Source organism: Aotus nancymaae, unplaced genomic scaffold (genome assembly GCF_030222135.1).
Source record: "Aotus nancymaae isolate 86718 unplaced genomic scaffold, 86718_ANA_hifiasm-v0.15.2.pri h1tg000016l, whole genome shotgun sequence".
In the NCBI taxonomy this organism is placed as follows: domain Eukaryota; kingdom Metazoa; phylum Chordata; class Mammalia; order Primates; family Aotidae; genus Aotus; species Aotus nancymaae.
This window is the reverse complement of record NW_026988428.1, coordinates 33,809,208-33,829,918: the sequence shown is the minus strand read 5'-3', so window position 1 is coordinate 33,829,918 and position 20,711 is coordinate 33,809,208. Positions and strand designations below refer to the sequence as shown.

Below are 20,711 nucleotides of genomic sequence, written 5' to 3'. Positions count from 1 at the left end.
CTTTTTAAGTGGCAATATTATGTAGAGCATCTGATTAGACAATGGCAATCCCTTAAGGGCAAGAATCACATCTAACATGATCAGTATAGTGCCTAACATTCTGTAAGTTCTAAAACTAATTACAAAAATAATCAGAAATAAAGGATCAGCCACTGGAAATAATCACAGCAGAAGGTGATTCTTTAACCTTTTCTTGCCTCTGTGGCATTGATTCCTGTTTTTATTATAATAGCTTCAGTTTTTGAAAGGCAGCACATTAACTTGTAGCTCTATAGCTACAACACTTGAGACCTTCCTTTCTCCCCTCCCCGAATTGTACATTAGGTAGCCTGGCTGAAGAAGGCTTTAAAGTTCTCTGTAAATTTATTTGCATAGGGTTTAGGGAAGGCCAAACCAAAAAAATAAACTAATAAAGTGTAATTGTTAACAGGATTGGGATTCTTCTTTGGTGAAAACTTTCAAACTGAAGAAGAGAGAAAAGAGGGTATGTATGGTTTGTTTAGTCTTTTGTTTGTTTGTTTGAGACGGACTCTTGCTCTGTCGCCCAGGCTGGAGTGCAGTGGTGGGATCTTGGCTCACTACAACCTCTGTCTTCTAGGTTCAAGCAATTCTCCTGCCTCAGCCTCCAGAGTAGCTGGGACTACAGGCACATGCCACCACGCCCAGCTAATTTTTTTGTATTTTTAGTAGAGACAGGGTTTCACCATGTTGGCCAGGCTGGTCTTGAACTTCTGACCTCAAGTGATCTGCCCACTTCGGCCTCCCAAAGTGTTAGGATTATAGGCATGAGCCACCGCTCCCGGCCAGTATTGGTATTCTTTGAAGTAGTAACTTAGGACAGGATCCTGTCCTATTTCACTCTTTTTTTTTTTTTTTTTTTTTTTTTTTTTGAGACGGAGTTTCGCTCTTGATACCCAGGCTGGAGCGCGATGGCGCGATCTCGGCTCACCGCAGTCTCCGCCTCCTGGGTTCAGGCAATTCTCCTGCCTCAGCCTCCTGAGTAGCTGGGATTACAGGCACGCGCCACCGTGCCCAGCTAATTTTTTGTATTAGTAGAGACGGGGTTTCACCATGTTGACCAGGATGGTCTCGATCTCTTGACCTCGTGATCCACCCGCCTCGGCCTCCCAAAGTGCTGGGATTACAGGCTTGAGCCACCGCGCCCGGCCCTATTTCACTCTTTAGGCTGCATTTCAATTCATTCATACAGTGGAAAAGGATAAATGTAAGTTTGTTTTGAGTTGTCATATGAATTTTTACATAGGATTTTTGTGTTGTAATATAAGCTTCAGATGAAATGTGTGTATAATGGGATATATAGAGATCTATCTGTGTATGCTTGTTTAGGGTACTTAATGTGTTTCCAAGACTTCATGTCCTTAGTTAGGATTACAGCTGTACTTTTTCTGGTGGTGTCATCTAAATTTCTCCACAGCTTGCTCATTTTTTCTAGGGCACTGAAAGCATTTTTATACAACATATTCTTTTGGTACAGCTTATTCTTCATGTGGAAATAGGCAGAGAGAGAGCACATTGTTTGTTATTTACTGTAGCCCTAACCCCCAGGACCTGCATCCAAGTTGTCTGATGGAATAATTTTATCTTCTGTGCTTCAGATCTGCTTGGCACTAAAGTTATGGGTCTTTGTCTCCTTTCTAGCGCTCTAGTAGTCGACAGTTTGTTGATGGTCCCCCTGGACCTGTAAAGAAAACTCGTTCCATTGGCTCCACAGCAGACCAGGTAAGAATAGTCAGGCCAAGATAACAGAGATTACTGGCCCCAAGCATTAAAACTCCTGTGAGTCAGCATTGCAGCGTTCTTTTGAGACAGATGTTTGGTTAAAGTTTTTTTTTTTTTTGAGATGGAGTTTCGTTCTGGTAGCCCAGGCTGGAGTGTGGTGGCACAATCTCGGCTCACTGCAACCTCCACCTCCCAGGTTCAAGTGATTCTCCTGTCTCACCCTCCTGAGTAGCTGGGATTACAGGCGCATGTTACCATGCCCAGCTGATTTTTGTATTTTTAGTAGAGACCCGGTTCCATCATATTGGTCAGGCTGGTCTCTAACTCCTGACCTCAGGTTATCTGCTCCAGCCTCCAAAAGTGGTGGGATTTCAGGCATGAGCCACCACACCCAGCCTAGCATGAGCCAAGTCTTTGGTTAAAGTTTTTCTATGCAGTAGGATCCTTATCCATATAAATGGAATTACTCTGATTAAGCAAACAACTGTCAGAGTGAGTCTTGGTTGCTTGAATATATGCCCCCATAACCTATGTTTATCTTGTTAAGTGTGAGATTTCTTTATTTTTATTATTTGATTATTTATTTTTGAGAGTCTCACTCTGTCACCCAGGCTGAAGTGCAGTGGTGCTATCTTGGCTCACTGCAACCTCCGCCTCTCAGGTTCAAGCAATTCTCCTGCCTCAGCCTCCTGAGTAGCCGGGACTACAGACACATGCTACCATGCCTGACTAATTTTTGTATTTTTAGTAGAGACAGGGTTTCACCATATTGGTTAGGCTGGTCTTGAACTCCTGACCTCATGATCTGTCTGCCTCAGCCTCCCAAAGTGCTGGGATTACAGATGTGACCCACCGTGCCCAGCCTATTTTTATTTTTTAAAGTAGAACTGGAGTCTCTTCTTGCTGCCCAGGATGGACTCAAGTGATCTTCTTGCCTCTACCTCCCAAAATGCTGGGATTACAGGCATGAGCCACTGTACCCAGCCACGCATGATATTTCAACATAAGAATGTTTCCGGTCGGGTGCAGTAACTCATGCCTATAATCCTAGCACTTTGGGAGGCTGAGGCGGGCAGATCACTGAGGTCAGGAGTTTGAGACCAGCCTGGCCAACATGGTGAAACCCCGTCTCTACTAAAAATACAAAAATCACTCAGATGTGGTAGCACGCGCTTGTAATCCCAGCTACTCAGGAGGCTAAGGGAGAGGCAGGAGAATCGCTTGAACCTGGGAGGCAGAGATTGCAGTGAGCCAAGATTGTGCCACTGTGCTCCAGCCTAGGTGATAGAGTGAGACTCTGTCTCAAAAAAAAAAAAAAAAAAAGTTTCAGACTGGGGCCATAAGTTTTGACTAAGACTAAGAAATTTTTTACCTGCTCCAAAATACCCTATAGTGGAGGGTAAGTTAGATTCTTTGTCTTTCCCTCATTACTACTTTTGTTGCAGGGGAATGAATCCATAGTTGCAAAAACTACAGTGACTGTTCCCAATGATGGCGGGCCCATCGAAGCTGTGTCCACTATTGAGACTGTGCCATATTGGACCAGGAACCAAAGGAAAACAGGTCCATTGAATTTGTGGCTGAACTGGCCAGTGTAAAATAACTAGTAAAATTTTGGAGAGTTGGTTTCTTAGAACCCTCCTGAGGCAGAGATTAGGTGTAGTGGGTAGTTTTGGACCAGAGAACTGTTTGTGTCATTCTTTACCTTTGGATTGCTAGCCCGCTTCCATAACTAGTTTTTCTTGAAAAAAATTTTTTTTTTTTTTGAGACAGTCTCGCTCTGTTGCCCAGGCTGGAGTGAAGTGTCACGATCTCAGCTCACTGCAATCTCTGCCTCCCAGGTTCAGGCAATTCCCCTGCCTCAGTCTCTCGAGTACCTGGGATTATAGGCGTGCATCACCATGCCTGCTTAATTTTTTGTGTTTTAGTAGAGACAGGGTTTCACCACGTTGGCCAGGATGGTCTGGATCTCCTTACCTTATGATCTAACTGTCTCGGCCTCTCAAAGTGCTGGGATTATAGCCGTGAGCCACTGCACTGGCCAAATTTATTTTTTATTTTTATTTTTTACTTTATCTTTTTTTTTTTAAAGATGGGGTTTCACCATGTTGGTCAGGCTGGTCTTGAACTCCCGACCTCAGGTGATCCGCCCACCTTGGCCACCAAAGTGCTTGGATTACAGGCGTGAGCCACCACGCCCGGCCCGAATTTATTTTTATTTTTATTTTTTGAGGCAGAGTCTTGCTCTGTCACCAGGCTGGAGTGTAGTGGTCCAATCTTGGCTCCATGCAACCTCCGCTGCCCAGGTCCAAAGGATTCCCTGCCTCAGCCTCCTGAGTAGCTGGGACTACAGGTGTGCACCACCTTGCCTGGCTGATTTTTTGTATTTTAGTAGATACGGTGTTTCAGCATGTTGGCCAGGATGGTCTTAATCTCTTGACCTCGTCATCCACCCGCCTTGGCCTCCCAAAGTGCTGGGATTACAGGCATGACCCACTGCGCCCAGCCCAAAACTTGTATTACATAGCCATTGGCATTCACTTTTGGCTATGACGACAGATTACTGTCTATCTCCCCATTAAAATTGAAACTAAAATTTAGAAGGAGCAAAATACCTAAGACACAAAGCTTAAAGTTGCTTGTTTTCTAGGTACTTTACAACCTTGGAACAGTGACTCCACCCTGAACAGCAGGCAACTAGAGCCAAAAACTGAGACAGACAATGTGGGCACGCCACAGAATAACGGAGGGATGCGCCTGCATGACTTTGTCTCTAAGACGGTAAATCTGTGATTGCTCCTTTTTGTTTTAGGCATGTTTTAATTTTTTAATTATGAAAGTAATAAATACCAGGAATAAAGTTAAATACCTTAATGTTATAAAGTTAAATGTCAAATTTCCTTCCTTTTTCCACTTTTACTCTCCAGAAGTAACTATTGGTTACAGAGATAAGTTTCTTTTCATTCTGTGAGTAATACTAAATTAAAGAGAGCAACTTTTCTGAAACAATTGTTAGTTACTTTTTTTTTTTTTTTTTTTTTTGAGACAGAGTCTCACTCTGTCACCTAGGCTGGAGTACAGTGGCGTGATCATAGCTCACTGCAGCCTTAACCTCCCAGGCTCAAGCAATCCTCTCATCTCAGCCTGCTGAGTAGTGGGGATACAGGTGTGTGCCACCACGCCTGGCTAATTTTTAAATTTTTTGTAGAGATCAGGTCATGCTGTGTTGCCCAGGCTGGTCTCAAATTCCTGGGTTCAAGTGATCCTCTTGCCTCAACTCCCAAAGTGCTGAGATTATAGGCATGAGCTACTGTGCCTGGCCCATTGTTAGTACTTTTTAGTGACACATATTTACATTTTTTCTTGAATATAGCACCTAAATTTTTTTAAATGTTTTGCCTTTGTACCATTTGATTTCCTTATAAAAATCCAAGCAGGCTGGTGCGGTGGCTCATGCCTATAATCCTAGTACTTTGGGAGGCTGAGGCAGGCAGATTGCCTGAGCTCAGGAGTTTGAGACCAGCCTGGGCAACGTGATGAAACCTTGTCTCTACTAAAATGCAGAAAATTAGCTGGGCATGGTGGTGGGTGCCTGTAGTCCCATCTACTTAGGAGGCTGAGGCAGGAGAATCACTTGAATCTGGGAGGCCTAAGTTGCAGTGAGCCAAGATCGAGCCACTGCACTCCAGCCTGGGCGACAGAGTGAAACTCCACCTCCAAAAAAAAAAAAAAAAAACCCAAGCAAAGTAGTGAAGGCTTAGAGGAGTTCGTTGACATTTTTGAACCACATGATAGTAAGTAAAAGATTTAACATCAAGGTTTTCTTTTTTTTTTTTTTTGAGATGGAGTCTCGCTCTGTTACCCAGGCTACAGTGCAGTGGCTCAATCTTGGCTCACTGCAACCTCCACCTCCCAGGTTCGACTGATTTTCCTGCCTCAGCCTCCTCAGTAGCTGGGATTACAGGTGCACGCTACCATGCCTGGCTGATTTTCTGCATTTTATTAGAGACAGGGTTTCATCATGTTGCCCAGGCTGGTCTCACTCCTGAGCTCAGGCAGTCTGCCTGCCTCAGCCTCCCGAAGTGCTGCGATTACAGACATGAGCCACAACGCCCAGCCCATTTTTTTTTTTTTTTTTTTTTTGAAAGAGAGTCTTACTCTGTTGCCTAGGCTGGAGTGCAGTGGCACAATTTCGGCCCACTGCAACCTCCGGCTCCTGGGTCAAGTGATTCTCCTGCCTCAGCCTCTCAAGTAGCTGGGATTATAGGCGCCCACCACACCTGGCTAATTTTTGCATTTTTAGTAGAGATGGGGTTTTACCGTGTTGGCCAGCCTGCTGTCAGCCTTCTGACCTCAGGTGATCTGTGGTGATCTGCCAGCCTCAGCCTCCCAAAGTGTTGGGATTACGGATGTGAGCCACCATGCCCTGCCAACATCCAGGTTTTCTGCTTCTTGTAAACAAGTTCTTTTCATCACCACACACTGCTGCCTTCCAGCTGGATGACCTTAAACAAATTACTTAACCTCTTTTTGCTTCTGTTTCCTTATCTTAAAATGAAGAAAACAAAACCTATCTTATGGGATTACTGTGAGAATTACATACGTAAATACATGTAAAGGGCTTAGAAAGTTTTTTAGCACATACTAAGTGCTCAATAAATGTTAGTTGATTATGGTGCGGTGGCTCATGCCTGTAATCCCAGCACTTTGGGAGGCTGTGGTGGGCGGATCACCTGAGGTTGGTATTTCCAGATGAGTCTGACCAACATGGAGAAACTCCGTTTCTACTAATAATAAGAAAATTAGCCAGGTATGGTGGCGAATGCCTATAATCCCAGCTACTTAGAAGACTGAGGCATGAGACTCACTTGATTCCAGGAGGTGGAGGTTGCAGTGAGCCGAGATCGCACCATTGCACTCCAGCCTGGGCAACAAGAGCAAAACTCTATCTCAAAAAAAAACAAAGAGGCCGGGCACGGTGGCTCACATCTGTAATCCCAGCACTTTGGGAGGCTGAGGCTGGCAAATCATGAGGTCAGGAGTTCAAGACCAGCCTGGCCAACATGGTGAAACCCCCATCTCTACCAAAAATATAAAAAATTAGCTGGGCATAGTGGCGGGCACCTGTAATCCAGCTATTCAGGAGACTGAGGCAGGAGAATCGCTTGAACCTGGGAGGTGGGGGTTGCAGTGAGCCAAGGTCGTGCCACTGCACTCCAGCCCAGGTGACAGAGTGAGACTCCGTCACACACACACAAAAAGTTAAGTTGATTATGTTAATGATTTTCTAATTTATATCACTCTGTTCCTTTTGCCCTGTGTTATCCCAGGTTATTAAACCTGAGTCCTGTGTTCCATGTGGAAAGCGGATAAAATTTGGCAAACTATCTCTGAAGTGTCGAGACTGTCGTGTGGTCTCTCATCCAGAATGTCGGGACCGCTGTCCCCTTCCCTGCATTCCTACCCTGATAGGAACACCTGTCAAGATTGGAGAGGTATGACTTATGCGAGCCATCATTGTTTTATGGCCTCCTTATTAGCCTTTCAAAGGCTTAGTGTCAGTTTTTGTTCTAAAATTAATGATCCCAGGCCGGCAGTGGCTCACGCCTATAATCCCAGCATTTTGGGAGGCAGAGGCCGGCAGATCACGAGATTAAGAGATCAAGATCATCCTGGCCAACATGGTGAAGCTCCGTCTCTACTAAAAATACAAAAAATTAACTGGGCATGGTGGCGCATGCCTGTAATCCCAGCTACTTAGGAGGCTGAGGCAGGAGAATTGCTTGAACCCAGGAGGTAGAGAGAGATTGCATTGAGCCAAGATAGCACCACTGCATTCCAGCCTGGTGACAGAGTGAGAGTTTGTCTCAAAAAAAAAAAAGAAAAGAAAATTAATGATCCCAAATATATTTCTTTCCACAAATAATGAATAGAATTGCAAAATATTTACTTGTAGAAGAGTCCTGTTTGGGTTTGTCTGTCCTTTCTAAACCAAACTTCTTTCCCCTCCCTCTTTCCTTCTTCCTCTTCCCTGCTTCTCCTTTCTTCCTCTTCCTTCCTTCCCCTCATCCCATTTTGGAAAATTTTAGACATATATAGAACTAGAGAGATGAGTATAACTAACCCTTGGTTCTTACAACTTAACTTCCATGATTACTAACTAGTTTCCACTCTCTCTCTCTCTTTTTTTTTTTTTTTTTGAGAGAGTCTCACTTTATTGCCTAGACTGGAGTGCAGTGGCACGACCTCAGCTCACTGCAACCTTTGCCCCTCTGGGCTCAAGTGAATCTCTCGCCCCAGCTTCCTGAGTAGCTGGGATTACAGAAATGCGCCACCACCATGCCTGGCTGATTTTTTTTGTTGTTGTAATTTTAGTAGAGATGAAGTTTCACTATGTTGGCCATGCTGGTCTTGAACTCCTGACCTCAAGTGATCCACCCACCTCAGCCTTTCAAAGTGCTGGGATTACAGGCATGAGGCACCATGCCTGGCCGTGTCCATTCTTTTTTTAATGTCTTGTTTTTTGGAGACAGAGTTTCCCTCTGTTGCCCAGGCTGGAGTGAAGTGTTGCAACCTTGGCTCACTGTAGTCTGTCTCCTGGGCTCAAGTGATTCTTGTGCCTCAGCCTCCCAAGTGGCTGGGACTACAGGCATGAGCCACCATGCTCAACTAATTTTTTGTATTTTTAGTAGAGATGGGGTTTGCCCATGTTGGCCAGGCTGCTCTCAAACTGCTGACCTCAAGTGATCCGCCTATCTCAGCCTCTCAGTGTTGGGATTACAGGTGTGAGCCACCATACCCAGCCTTTATGTCTATTGTTGATTTATCAATAGTGTTGTTGCCTCCTCCTGACTGTCCAGTGAATTACTTTAAAGCAAGTATCAGCTATCATACAATTTTATCTGTGAATATTCTTGCTCTTATGTTAGACATACTCCATAATAGGGTATCAAAATTAAGTTGCTTATTTCTAAATATTTAACCAGTTTAAACTGACTAAATCCATTAAGAAATTATTTATTGCTGAGCATGGTGGCTCATGCCTGTAATCCCAACACTTTTGAAGGCTGAGTCAGGAAAATCACTTGAGCCCAAGAGTTTGAGACCAGCCTGGACAACAACGCAAGACTCCATCTCTCCAAAGAGTAAAGAAATGTTAGCCAGGGTGAGTAGTGTGCACCTGTGGTCGCAGCTTCTCAGGAGGCTGGGTTGGACTCTTGCTTGAGCTGGGGAGGTTGAAGCTGCTTATGTTCCTGCCTACCCCTCAGCAAATCAAATGTTATTTTCCCCTAATCTTACAAGTTCTTATCCATCTCTGTACATTTTTTTTTTTACCACATGTTCTGTACTGTAATGTAGAACCATGAAGTTCTCCCCTATAAGGTAGGTTTGTGTCATGATCAATTGTGATAAGATGTATTAAATAATTTTTTTTTTACTGAGAATAATGAAAGTATAAAATTGTTTTTTCTCTTATGCCAGCTCTCTTCTGTTAGAAAATTAAAAATCTGTTTAGAGTAATAAATTAGTTTATATTAAAGTACCTGTAACCTCATTATTGCTTGTTTTCTGCTGGCCTTGAGTGGATGAGAAGGAGGTAGTTATAACTGGTGGTCTTACTCCTTGTTCACATAAGAGTGTGGTATATATGAAAAAGAAAAAGAAATAAAGTGTCGTATACATGATCATAAATCAGTCCTGGTGTGGAGGTAGGAAAAATAATTGAGAGTCTCTGTTTTAATATAGGCTTTGGTAATAGGAATTTAAAAGTAGATATGATGTCCCAGTCTGAGAATTAGATTGGAGATGGTTCTTTGCATGTGGTCTTCATCTATTGGTCTACATGGTGTAAGTAATAATTTAAAGGCTTTTTTTTCCCAGGGAATGCTGGCAGACTTTGTGTCCCAGACTTCTCCAATGATCCCCTCCATTGTTGTGCATTGTGTAAATGAGATTGAGCAGAGAGGTCTGACTGAGGTAAGAGTCAACTGTAGGAGACGGTGAATTTGTTATTTGTGTTAATTAGGAGGTTTTTAAATAAAAATGTCATCTTTATAACAGACAGGCCTATATAGGATCTCTGGCTGTGACCGCACAGTAAAAGAGCTGAAAGAGAAATTCCTCAGAGTGAAAACTGTACCCCTCCTCAGCAAAGTGGATGATATCCATGCTATCTGTAGCCTTCTAAAAGACTTTCTTCGAAACCTCAAAGAACCTCTTCTGACCTTTCGCCTAAACAAAGCCTTTATGGAAGCAGCAGGTAAGGGCAGATGTAATACTTGAATATGAATTCCTCCACAGCAGTAGTTTTCTTACTGTTTTTTTTTTTTTTTTTTTTTTTGAGACAGAGTTTCACTCTTGTTGCCCAAGCTGGAGTGCAATGGCCCGATCTCGGCTCACTGCAACTTCTGCCTCCCAGGTTCAAGTGATTCTTCTGCCTCAGCCTCCTGAGTAGCTGGGATTACAGGCATGCACCACCACGCCTGGCTAATTTTTTGTCTTTTTAGTAGAAACGGGGTTTCACCATGTTAGCCAGGCTGGTCTCGAACTCCTGACCTCAGGCGATCTGCCTGCCTCTGCCTCCCAAAGTGCTGGGATTACAGGTGTGAGCCACCGCACTCAGCCTTCTTATTCTTTTTATTAGTTCCTGCCTAGTGCAGTACCTGAAACATAGTAGGTGCTCAAGTAGTTTGATGGATGGGTAACTGTGTGCATGTCACCCTTGCCTGTTCTCTTCCTTTCTCATTACCTATTGCACACAATAGCCTTCCTTTCTTTGTTTCCTCTCCAGTTAGGCTGGAGCTTTTTCAATTCTTAGAATATACCAAGCCTATTCCGTAAGGAATATACCAAGCCTTCACATTTGTTGTCTCAACTTACATTAGGTTCTGTATGGTTTGCTCCTTTATTTCTTTCATATTTCTCTTTGTATACCTTGTCCCCAGAAACACCTTTCCTGACAACCTTGTCTAGATTGACAGCTCTTGTTTCTTTCTAGCTTCTGGCCTGCCTTGTTTTCTTCATTTATGTATCACTCTACCTGATAGGTATTTGCTTTTTGACTGACTCCACCAAAAGAATGTAGGTTCCATAAGGCAAGGGCTTTGTTTACTTCTGCTTTATATCCCCAGCACTTACAGCAGTACCTGGCACATAGTAGGCCCTTAAATATGTTTTACGAATGAATACCTTCTTGGTAATTGTAGTAACTGCAATTGTATGCCTGTCTTCCTAGCACGTCTGCTGCCAGATGCTTTCCCTAACTGCAAAGGCTGATGTTTTTTAAAAGTTCTGACTTCTAATATTGAGCTGTTGGCCAGTATCCTGCTTGTTAATGAAACTAGAGTCTGATGTAGTCATGAACTAATCAGGAGTTTCAGAAGCTTACTGTATAGATGAGACTTTGTGGTCGATAACTTGGAAGCCCGCTGTCAAGGGAAAGGAGTCTAGGCCTCTTGGTGCTTTCTTTTCAATTACAGAAATCGCAGATGAAGACAACAGCATAGCTGCCATGTACCAGGCTGTTGGTGAACTGCCCCAGGCCAACAGGGACACATTAGCTTTCCTCATGATTCACTTGCAGAGGTGAGTACAGCAGAAACTTGTTCCAGGAGTTAGAGAATTTTTTTCCAAGGGGAAGATAGTGTGGGTTGAGTGTTTGGGAGTACAAGGGGTGAATTGTTTTCTTACACAATTTATATTTTGGTCTGCATTTAAGCAAGGAGCAAGACATCTAATTTAATATTCTTTTGCTTAGAGTGGCACAGAGTCCACATACTAAAATGGATGTTGCCAATCTGGCTAAAGTCTTTGGCCCTACAGTAGTGGCCCATGCTGTGCCCAATCCAGACCCAGTGACAATGTTACAGGACATCAAGCGTCAACCCAAGGTAGGCAGGTGCATGTGTGTGTGTCACATGCACACGTATGTGTGAACTTGTATAACGTGATAACATGAGAAAAAGTTGAGAAGCCCTGAGCTTTGGAAGTTTGCTAACAGATTTGCTGGCTTTTAGGTGGTCGAGCGCCTGCTTTCCTTGCCCCTGGAGTATTGGAGTCAGTTCATGATGGTGGAACAAGAGAACATTGACCCACTACATGTCATTGAAAACTCAAATGCCTTTTCAACGCCACAGACACCAGATATTAAAGGTAAGGCCCAAGCTGTGCTTCTTCAGGGACTTGATGCCCTCTTGAGTTTTAGTCCTGTCTTTGCTAGAGCTGTTTGGAAATTCTAACATTAAAGGAAAATTTGTATAATTCTACCATCCTAATTTTTTTTCACTTTTCCATGTTATCCTTTCTTTACCCATATGGATATATGTTCTTTAAATATAGATATAACAGGCTGGGCGTGGTAGCTCACACCTATAATCCCAGCACTTTGGGAGGCCAAGGCGGGCAGATCATGAGGTCAGGGGGTCGAGACCATCCTGGCCAACATGGTAAAACCCCATCTCTACTAAAAATACAAAAATTAGCTGGATATGGTGGTGCGTGCCTGTAATCCCAGCTACTCGGGGGGCTGAGACAGGAAAATTGCTTGAACCCAGGAGGTAGAGGTTGCAGTGAGCCGAGATTGCGCCACTGTACTCCAGTCTGGTGACAGGGCGAGACCCCATCTCAAAAAAAAAAAAAAGATATAATAATGGTTTAAATAAATATAATTCAGTCTTATTTAACTTAGCATACTGTGAGAACGTTTTCTCATATATAATCTTACCATTTTTAAGATTTACTTAAATGTTCTAGTAGGTATTCACATTATTTTTCAATTTTTCATAATTGAAAGTAATGCTATAGCCAATACTACATGTATATATCTTTTTTTCCCTTAATGATAAATTCCCAAGAATGGGAATTACTGAATTAAATGGATTGAACATTTTTATGTATTGATTTCTTAAATTTCTTATAGGCTTTTGCCAATTTATATTGCTAACCAACAATTTTATATGAATAGGCTGGTTTCACTCCAGTCTCACTGGCATTGGCGACCCATTCTTTCATTATTGCAAGTTCCTTCTGAGGGAGCATATTGCTTCTTCTGCTAGTATAGCTAAAAGTCAGATGTTTAGATGTTAGATTTGTGAAGTTCGGAGTTAGAGAATGGCGAATCAAGAAGTGTCAGCTAGTCACTGAGTTCAAAAGATACACTACTGTGTTACAAAATGATGACAAAAATGATCTCTGGGACTTTGCTAGGTTGTCTAACCTTAGCTCTTAAGTGCTTCAGTGGGTAATCAGCTTAAAACTAGCCATCTAAAAAGATGCCTTCTTTTCTCCCACCGCTCTTAAAAATATATCTATCTGAACTTTGATTCAAGTGAGTTTACTGGGACCTGTGACCACTCCTGAACATCAGCTTCTCAAGACTCCTTCATCTAGTTCTCTGTCACAGAGAGTTCGTTCCACCCTCACCAAGAACACTCCCAGGTATGCAGAATTGGCCTTCTTAGGAAATAAACAACTGCTCTCTTAGACTTATTACATTGAAGCTTATTTAAAGAAAAATCGAATTAGATTTTAGCTAGGAACTAGACTTTAAAAGGGAACGTGGAGCTATAAGGATTCCTTCTTTAAAAAGGTTCTGAAAGTCTTTACTATTTCCCCTCTCTCATTGTAGGTGGCTAAGAGTACCTTGCAAAATAGTTGTCTAGGGTTTCCTACTTTTACTGGGTTACATCAAGTAATATTATAGTTGTTTATTCAACCTTTTTTTACAGACTACTTTTGCAGTTCATTCTCTTTTTATTGTAGATTTGGGAGCAAAAGCAAGTCTGCCACCAACCTAGGACGACAAGGCAACTTTTTTGCTTCTCCAATGCTCAAGTGAAGTCACATCTGCCTATTACTCCCCAGCATTGACCAACTATAAGAAAGGACACACCTGTACTCTCTGCTCTACAGCCTCCTGTACTCATTAATACTTTTAGCATTCTCCAGGCTTTTAATCAAGTTTAATTGTGTATGAGGGCTTTATTAAAACTCTATGTATCTCCCCTTCCTTCTCCTCAAGTTACATAATATCAGTACCTTGTGTTGGTCATTGTTGGGAGCTTTTAGATGAGAGATCTTTCCAGGGGTAGAAGGGTTAGTATGGAACTGGTTGTGATTCTTTTTGGGGAAGGGGGTTATTATCCCTTTGGCTTAAAGCCAAATGCTGCTCATGGAATGAATGATCTTTCTCTAGTTTTAGAACTAATTTCCATGAGACAATGACAGAAATCCTACCTATCTGATAAGATTGGCTTGTCTCAGGGTGGGAAGTGGGAGGGTGGGGCAAAGAAAGGATTAGACCAGAGGATTTAGGATGCCTCCTTCTAAGAACCGGAATTTTTCATTCCGCATTGTGAACTGAGCTATAACATGGAGCTTTGATAAAAATGGGCTACACTAGTAGCAGAGGGCAGAACTAGTGATGGGAGTATGCATAGCTTTAATTTGGATGATTAGTTCTTAATAGTGTTGAGTAGTACAACTTGTATTTATCGCAAACGTGCTGCTGGCTGAACTTTAGTTTCCTTTGGGGTCAAAGCCAGTTTTTCTTTTAAAATTGAATTCATTCTGATGCTTGACCCCTGTGCCCCCAACCTTGTTCAGTGGAGCCCAACTTCTAGTCATTTTTTGGCATCCCAACTAACAATAAAGAGTAGTCTATAAGGGAAGATAGTCAATATTTTATGTGGTAAGAAAAGCCACAGTCATTTTTTCTTTGCACTTTGGATGCTGAAATTTTCCCATGGAACATAGCCACATCTAGATAGATGTGAGCTTTTTTTTTCTGTTAAAATTATTCTTAATATCTGTAAAAATGATTTCCTTTTATAGAATGTTTGACTTCATATTGACATATGAAGTCTTCATATTGACATATTGTCTGTAAAACACCTATTTGAGATAATATTTGGAAAAAAGTAAATAGCTCTTGAAAAATGAACCTGAGGCTGGTTTTCTTGTCTTGGAATTTAACTTTCAATGCCTCTTAGAAAATCATTTCTGGGGCCAGGCGCAGTGGTTCACCTGGAATCCCAGCACTTTGGAAGGCCGAGGCAGGCAGATCACCTGAGGTTGAGAGTTAGAGCCAGCCTGACCAATGTGGTGAAACTCAGTCCTACTAAAAATACAAAATTAGCTGGGCATGGTGGCTCATGCCTGTAATCCCAGCACTTTGGGAGACTGAGATTGGTGGATCACCAATCTCAGATTGGTGAGACCAGTGTGGGCAATATGGTGAAACCCCATCTCTAAAAAAAAAAAAAAATGCAAAAATTAAAATTAACCAGACGTGGTGGCACACATCTGTGGTCTCAGCCACTCAGGAGGCTGATGTGAGAAAATTTAGCCAGGGAGGCGGAGGTTGCAGTGAGCCAAGATTGTGCCACTGCACTCCAGCCTGGGTGACAGTGTAAGACCCTGTCTCAAAAAATTAGAAAAATTATTTCCTTCAAAGTGTCTTGACTCTGTTGTTCATCTCCATTTCCTACTCTCTGGACCCACCCCAGCCTTACCACCACCAGGAGTTTGTTTCCATTTCTCTTTCAGTCTGTCCAAACTGGAGTTGTAGAGTTGTCTTATGCCTGTTGTCTTGTCATTATCATTATATTATTAACAGTCTTGAGTTGCATAACGACTGGGATACATTCTGAGAGATACTTCATTAGATGATTTCATTGTTTTGTGAACCCGAGTGCACTTAGACAAACCTGGATGGTGGGGCCTACTACACACCTAGGCTCTGTGGTATAGCCCATTGCTCCTAGGCTACAAACTTGTACAGCATGTGACTGTTCTGAACACTGTAGGTAGTTGTAACACATGGTAAGTATTTATGTATCTAAACAGAAAGGGGACAGTAAAACTATGGTTATTATAATCTTATGTGACCACTGTTGTATATGGTGGGATCCATTGTTGACCAAAACATTATGTAGTGTGTGACTATACTTAAAAAATAAAACAACAACTTTTTAAACAAGTCTTTAGGGACCAGAATGGTGCAGATTAAAAAAAAAAATTGCCTCTGGCTGGCCGACTGCCTAGAACATCCCTCACTGCTGGAAGTGACTCTGGAGTGAGCTGGGATGATTAACTGAGGGCACCTGCACTTGGAACTCTGAAGCTGGTGATCAGAATGTATCTGAGATTGAACGTAAACAGTTGCAGGCTTAATATGTAACTGTGGAGAGAGGAGGCAACCTACTGGCTTTTTTCCCAGGAGGGGCAGCTTCACAGCAGGGCCCATCTGCCTCAGCAAATTGACAGAGGATGGGTCCCGTACCCCCTTTCACACACACCTGCTAGGTTTTATTTTATTTTTTTTGAGACGGAGTCTTGCTCTGTCGCCCAAGCTGGAGTGCAGTGGTGCAATCTCAGCTCACTGTAACCTCTGCCTCCGGGGTTCAAGTGATTCTCCTGCCTCAGCCACCTGAGTAGCTGGGATTACAGGCATGTGCCACCACACCCAGCTAATTTTGGTATTTTTAGTACAGATGGTTTCATCATGTTGATCAGGCTGGTCTCGAACTCCTGACTTTGTGATCCACCCGTCTCGGCCTCCCAAAGTGCTGAGATTACAGGCGTGAGCCACCGTACCTGGCCAGCTTGATTTTTTAAAACTCTGCCCTAGATGCTACCACTTTTCTTATGTCTTTGCAATCCTAGCGTTGGCCTGGTTCCATATTTGCTGTTCTGTAGTATCTCCCCAAGGTACATTTTAAGTCACTAATGTAGAGGAAGTAAATGAATTGTGTAACATTAGTGAAGGCAAGGCTACCCTATGCAGGAACCAATTGTCCATTAACGGAAAAGGAAATGGTCCTGTGTGTCAAATGTTGGCAACCATTTGCTCAGTTTTTGGGCTAGGCCAAGAGACCTTAGTCATGAAAATAATTCTGATAATAGCAAAGGGAAATATATACCCATCTTCAACTTCTTTAACAGTACTTCCTGTGGAGGAGCCTGATTTTCCAGAGCTTAATTAATTAAATTATACCTCCTCAATGTGAGGGCCATGGAAGGGGGTCCAGCGCTTTGAAGGGACTATCACCCCGTCTCTTACTCCTAACCCTTTCTGATGTTTCTCTCCTTTAATGCAGTTTAATTTTACTATTGTACTTGCTAATAAACAATCTTTAAATTGTGACGTTTACCTCCATTCTTCCTGATCTGTGTAAGACTTCCGAGTTTGGTGTTTATCTAACTGGGCAAGCATTACATGGTTGCATTCACCCACAACAATTTGAATTTATTATTGGGTGTTTAAGAACTTATCCTTCTTTAAGAAGGTGAATTCACTGCTTGCAGAGATAGGAGAAGGCATGTGAGTTTTGGTTAGAGGATGTTTAGGGTGTACAATTACTTACCGGGGAAAAAGTACTCATTTTTGGCTATGAACTGAACTGGTGGCATTGAAAGTGGTCTTGTGTTCTTTTTATTTTATTATTTATTTTATGCCTCCCAAGTAGCTGGGACAACAGGCATGCCCGACCATGCCCAGCTAATTTTTAGTTTTTTTATAGAGACCAGGTCTCACTATGTTGCCCAGGTTGGTCTCAAACTCCTGGACTCAAGTGATCCTCCTGCTGCAGCCTCCCAACCAGGTGCTGGGATTACAGGCATGAACCGCTGTGCCCAGCCAGTTCTTGCAGGCTTAAATTATTAGGCAGCACAAAATGACAAGGAGAGGTGAGTGAATACAAGGACCAAAGATATCAGGCTTGCTGTTTTTGTTTTGTTTATGGTAGGGTCTACCATTGCACACCTATCTAGCTTCAGATAGATTGATACGGTTTGTGTCCCCACTCAAATCTCATCTTGAATTGTAGTTCCCACAATTCCCAAGTGTTGTGGGTGGGACCCAGTGGGAGGTAATTGAATCATGGGGGTGGTTACCCTCATGATGTTCTCGTGATAGTTCTCACGAGATCTGATGGTTTTATAAAGAGCTTTCCCCCCTTTTGCTCTGCACTTCTTGCTGCTACCATGTGAAGAAGGATATGTTTGCTTCCCCTTCTGCCATGATTGTAAGTTTCCTGAGGCCTCCCCAACCCTGCCAAACTGTGAGTCAATTAAACCTCTTTCCTTTATAAATTACCCAGTCTTTTGTATGTCTTTATTAGTAGTGTGAGAACAGAATAATACATAGATACATACATACACATAATACATTGCACGTGGTAAGTGATTTCTTATTGGAAAAGCATTTAGAGGCCCCACTGCTATGCCTGGCATGCCAAGTGGTTCTCTCAATCATGTATCACCTTTTCTTAGGCTCTCAGCATGGGCAGGGAAATAGCTGGTGTGGATACCTAGATGTGAGAAGTGAGGGTGTCACAGCTCACACAGTAGGTTCTTGATCGATGTGCTTTGATCATAAGTCTGCATGATAACTCAGGTTTCAGCCACTGATGCAAAAAGCTTTCAAGCATGCAGAGTTGGGGCACGTTAGCCATTGTGCTTTTGGTGTAAACAGGGTTTGGAGAATGGCCACTTAACCTAAGAACTTGGTAATTTTTTTATATGCTCCTGTAGGGGGTGTATTTTGTAAATAAGCGAAGGCTCCAGGCCAGGAGGTCCTTAACTTGGGTAATTTATTATACGTTGGTTCTCAGAGCTGTGTTTGTTGATGGTTTGTGTTCACAAAGTCAGGTAGAAGACAGCTTGACGTCACCAGGAATAACCTTGTAGCATGTGGGAGCTTTGTCCTCTGCAATTGTGTGGGATGGGGAAGGAGGCTACTTTTCAGGGACTCCTAGTTGGAAGCAGGAATTTTTCCTTTTGTCTACCTTTCTCCCTCTATAACTCTTGGCAGGCTTCATTTAGCTGCATTGTTTTTTATGCAGCATTACTCTCATATCTTACACAGTTGGATACCATCTGTGTGCTAAGCTCAGACACATGAAAATAGGTATTTAGACTTATAATAAAGCACCAGTCAAATCTTCTCTGGTCATCACTGAAGATGGAATTAAGAACTGACTCCTCATAAAGTCTCTAGGGAATTTAATATGGTAATTTACCAGATACAGAGTGCTTTCATTTATTATCTTACTTGATTTCACTTCACCCACGTGAGGAGGGGCAGGACAGGTGATATTCTCCCAGTTGACAAATTCAGAGAGGTGATTTGGCCCAAACTCCCACCAACTAATGTGTAGGTTACCTGTGGTTAGAATCTGGGAGTTACAGCTTAGTCTGAAGGTCAGCCCTGGCGCTTGCTATTTCAGACTTCTTCAGCATTTTTGGGCCTGTTAGTGTATTATTAGGTACGTAAGTACTAGTAAATGCCCTTTGCTTGGAGCCAGTGTTATTCACATTCTATGCAAGGAAAGATCTTGTTCTGCAAAGTGAGCAACTATAAAATGAGCAGCGCTGTAGAAAGAGGAGATGATTGTTTACATTGCAGGAGTTCTCCCTATTATCCTAAGAACTTTCTAAGTCACCCAACCTAGAGCCACAGATTGCACTGAGGACTGTACATATGTGGATGTAGTGTGCATTCTCATTGTGCATTCTCAGCAGAAGACCCAGAAAGAGCAGCAAGGCCCAGGCTGCTGGAGAAGGCACGTGGGGCAGAATTTCCTAATGGTTGCCTGGGAGAATGGAAGACCTGGGCTTGGTGATCTAGAGCTGTTTTCTGTGTGGAAAGAGCAAGAAGAGCTGTGTGAGCGCTTGAGGTTGCTCTTGGTGGCAGTCTGTTTTCAGGCCACCCCTGTGTGTCCTGTGTGCTCTGAAGCTCAAAGCCAAGGACAGGCAAGTCTCAGAGCCAAAGCCATCAGCCTGCTTCCAGAAACGTGTCAGTGGATTAACGCACTGGCTTTCCCCCTGAGTGGCATTAGCTCTCACCCTGTCTCATGCTCACCATCTGGCTTTGAGTGAGAAGTCTTCGAGTGATCTCTCTTCACAGCCTGCTCTGTGCCAGGGCTTTCCAAGGGCTGTGCAGCGTTCTCCTTCATTAACCCTAGGGCCCAGGGCTCTCCAAGAAGGAGTGGTCAGTCTGCTGTGTCCACACATAAGCATACCTGGGATCTGAAGACTACTTTAGCCCTCAGAGGGAAAAAAACAGCTCAAGGGAGAATGACTCTCCATGGTTAGTGGCCTAAAGTCTTTTTGTTGTGAAAACTAACAAGTGGATCTGTTGTTAGGTTCGTTTTTAAAATAGAGTTGCGCCCACCGCAGAGAAAGCTGTTTTTGCCTGTGAGATGATAGTTTGTCCAGATTTTAGTAGAGACAGAGATTCAAAGGGGCTGGGATTTTTCTTTCTCATTAGAAAGCAAAACCTGGGGGTGGACAGGTGCTTAAAGGAACCACCTCCCTTCCTCCCAGGGAGCTGGCTGGCTGCTCTCTCCTCCTAGGTTAACATACATTGAATGGGGCTAAACGCCTGGTGCTTCTGGACAGAGTCCAGCCCCTCAGCAGAGCAGCCACGCTGTGGAGATACAGCTGCCGGCATTAAAGGGCTAAGCCCTTTCCAGCTACTTTGCTTTAACGGGAATCGCCTGCAGTCGGCAGCTTAACGGAGCTGTCTTAGCCCGATTAGGAAGAAATGATTAATCTCTGCATCTTCTCATGACACTGCTCTGAAGGCTCCGGGGAAAATAACCCAGTGGGGTGGGAAGTGGTTGGATAAATGGTGTTGAAGTGCTAGGCTATATATCCTTAAAACTGTGGTCTCAGCTTGGTGTGGTTTGTGTTTGTTTGCCTCTGAGAAAAAAGAGGGCTTCTCTTCAGTGGACTTCCTGGCACTGAGGGAGAGGAGACATTCACGGCGAGGGGTGGAGTGGGTACTTAAAAGCTGGTACAGCAACAAATGTGCAGAGTTAAGAGCATATGAGGGTAATGTATCCATCCCCCTGGGAGGGAGAAGACACCTAAGATGGTCCCCACTTCAGCCCTCCTTTCCTCTTTTCATTAAAACCCGATGTAAAGAGCCAAGATTTAGGCTGGGTACGGTGGCTCATGCCTGTAAT

General features: G+C 43.2%; 1 protein-coding gene across 7 annotated transcripts in view; it reads left to right on the top strand.

Annotated features, from left to right (window-relative positions):
• Nucleotides 1-16,885, top strand: part of RACGAP1 (Rac GTPase activating protein 1) — a 37,270-nt gene extending 20,385 nt beyond the window's left edge. For 6 of the 7 annotated variants that reach the window (XM_064377050.1, XM_064377052.1, XM_064377051.1 and 3 more), the window contains exons 6-17: nt 431-484; nt 1,660-1,740; nt 3,186-3,303; nt 4,391-4,521; nt 7,071-7,235; nt 9,622-9,717; nt 9,802-10,000; nt 11,220-11,325; nt 11,498-11,630; nt 11,757-11,892; nt 13,068-13,176; nt 13,501-16,885. In XM_064377050.1, the coding sequence (XP_064233120.1) occupies nt 431-484; nt 1,660-1,740; nt 3,186-3,303; nt 4,391-4,521; nt 7,071-7,235; nt 9,622-9,717; nt 9,802-10,000; nt 11,220-11,325; nt 11,498-11,630; nt 11,757-11,892; nt 13,068-13,176; nt 13,501-13,576 (1,404 nt within the window). In that variant the 3' untranslated portion in view covers nt 13,577-16,885. The remainder of the gene's footprint in view (nt 1-430; nt 485-1,659; nt 1,741-3,185; nt 3,304-4,390; nt 4,522-7,070; nt 7,236-9,621; nt 9,718-9,801; nt 10,001-11,219; nt 11,326-11,497; nt 11,631-11,756; nt 11,893-13,067; nt 13,177-13,500) is intronic. The other variant, XM_064377056.1, reaches the window with a different exon arrangement.
• The last annotated feature ends 3,826 nt before the right edge of the window (nt 16,886-20,711 follow it).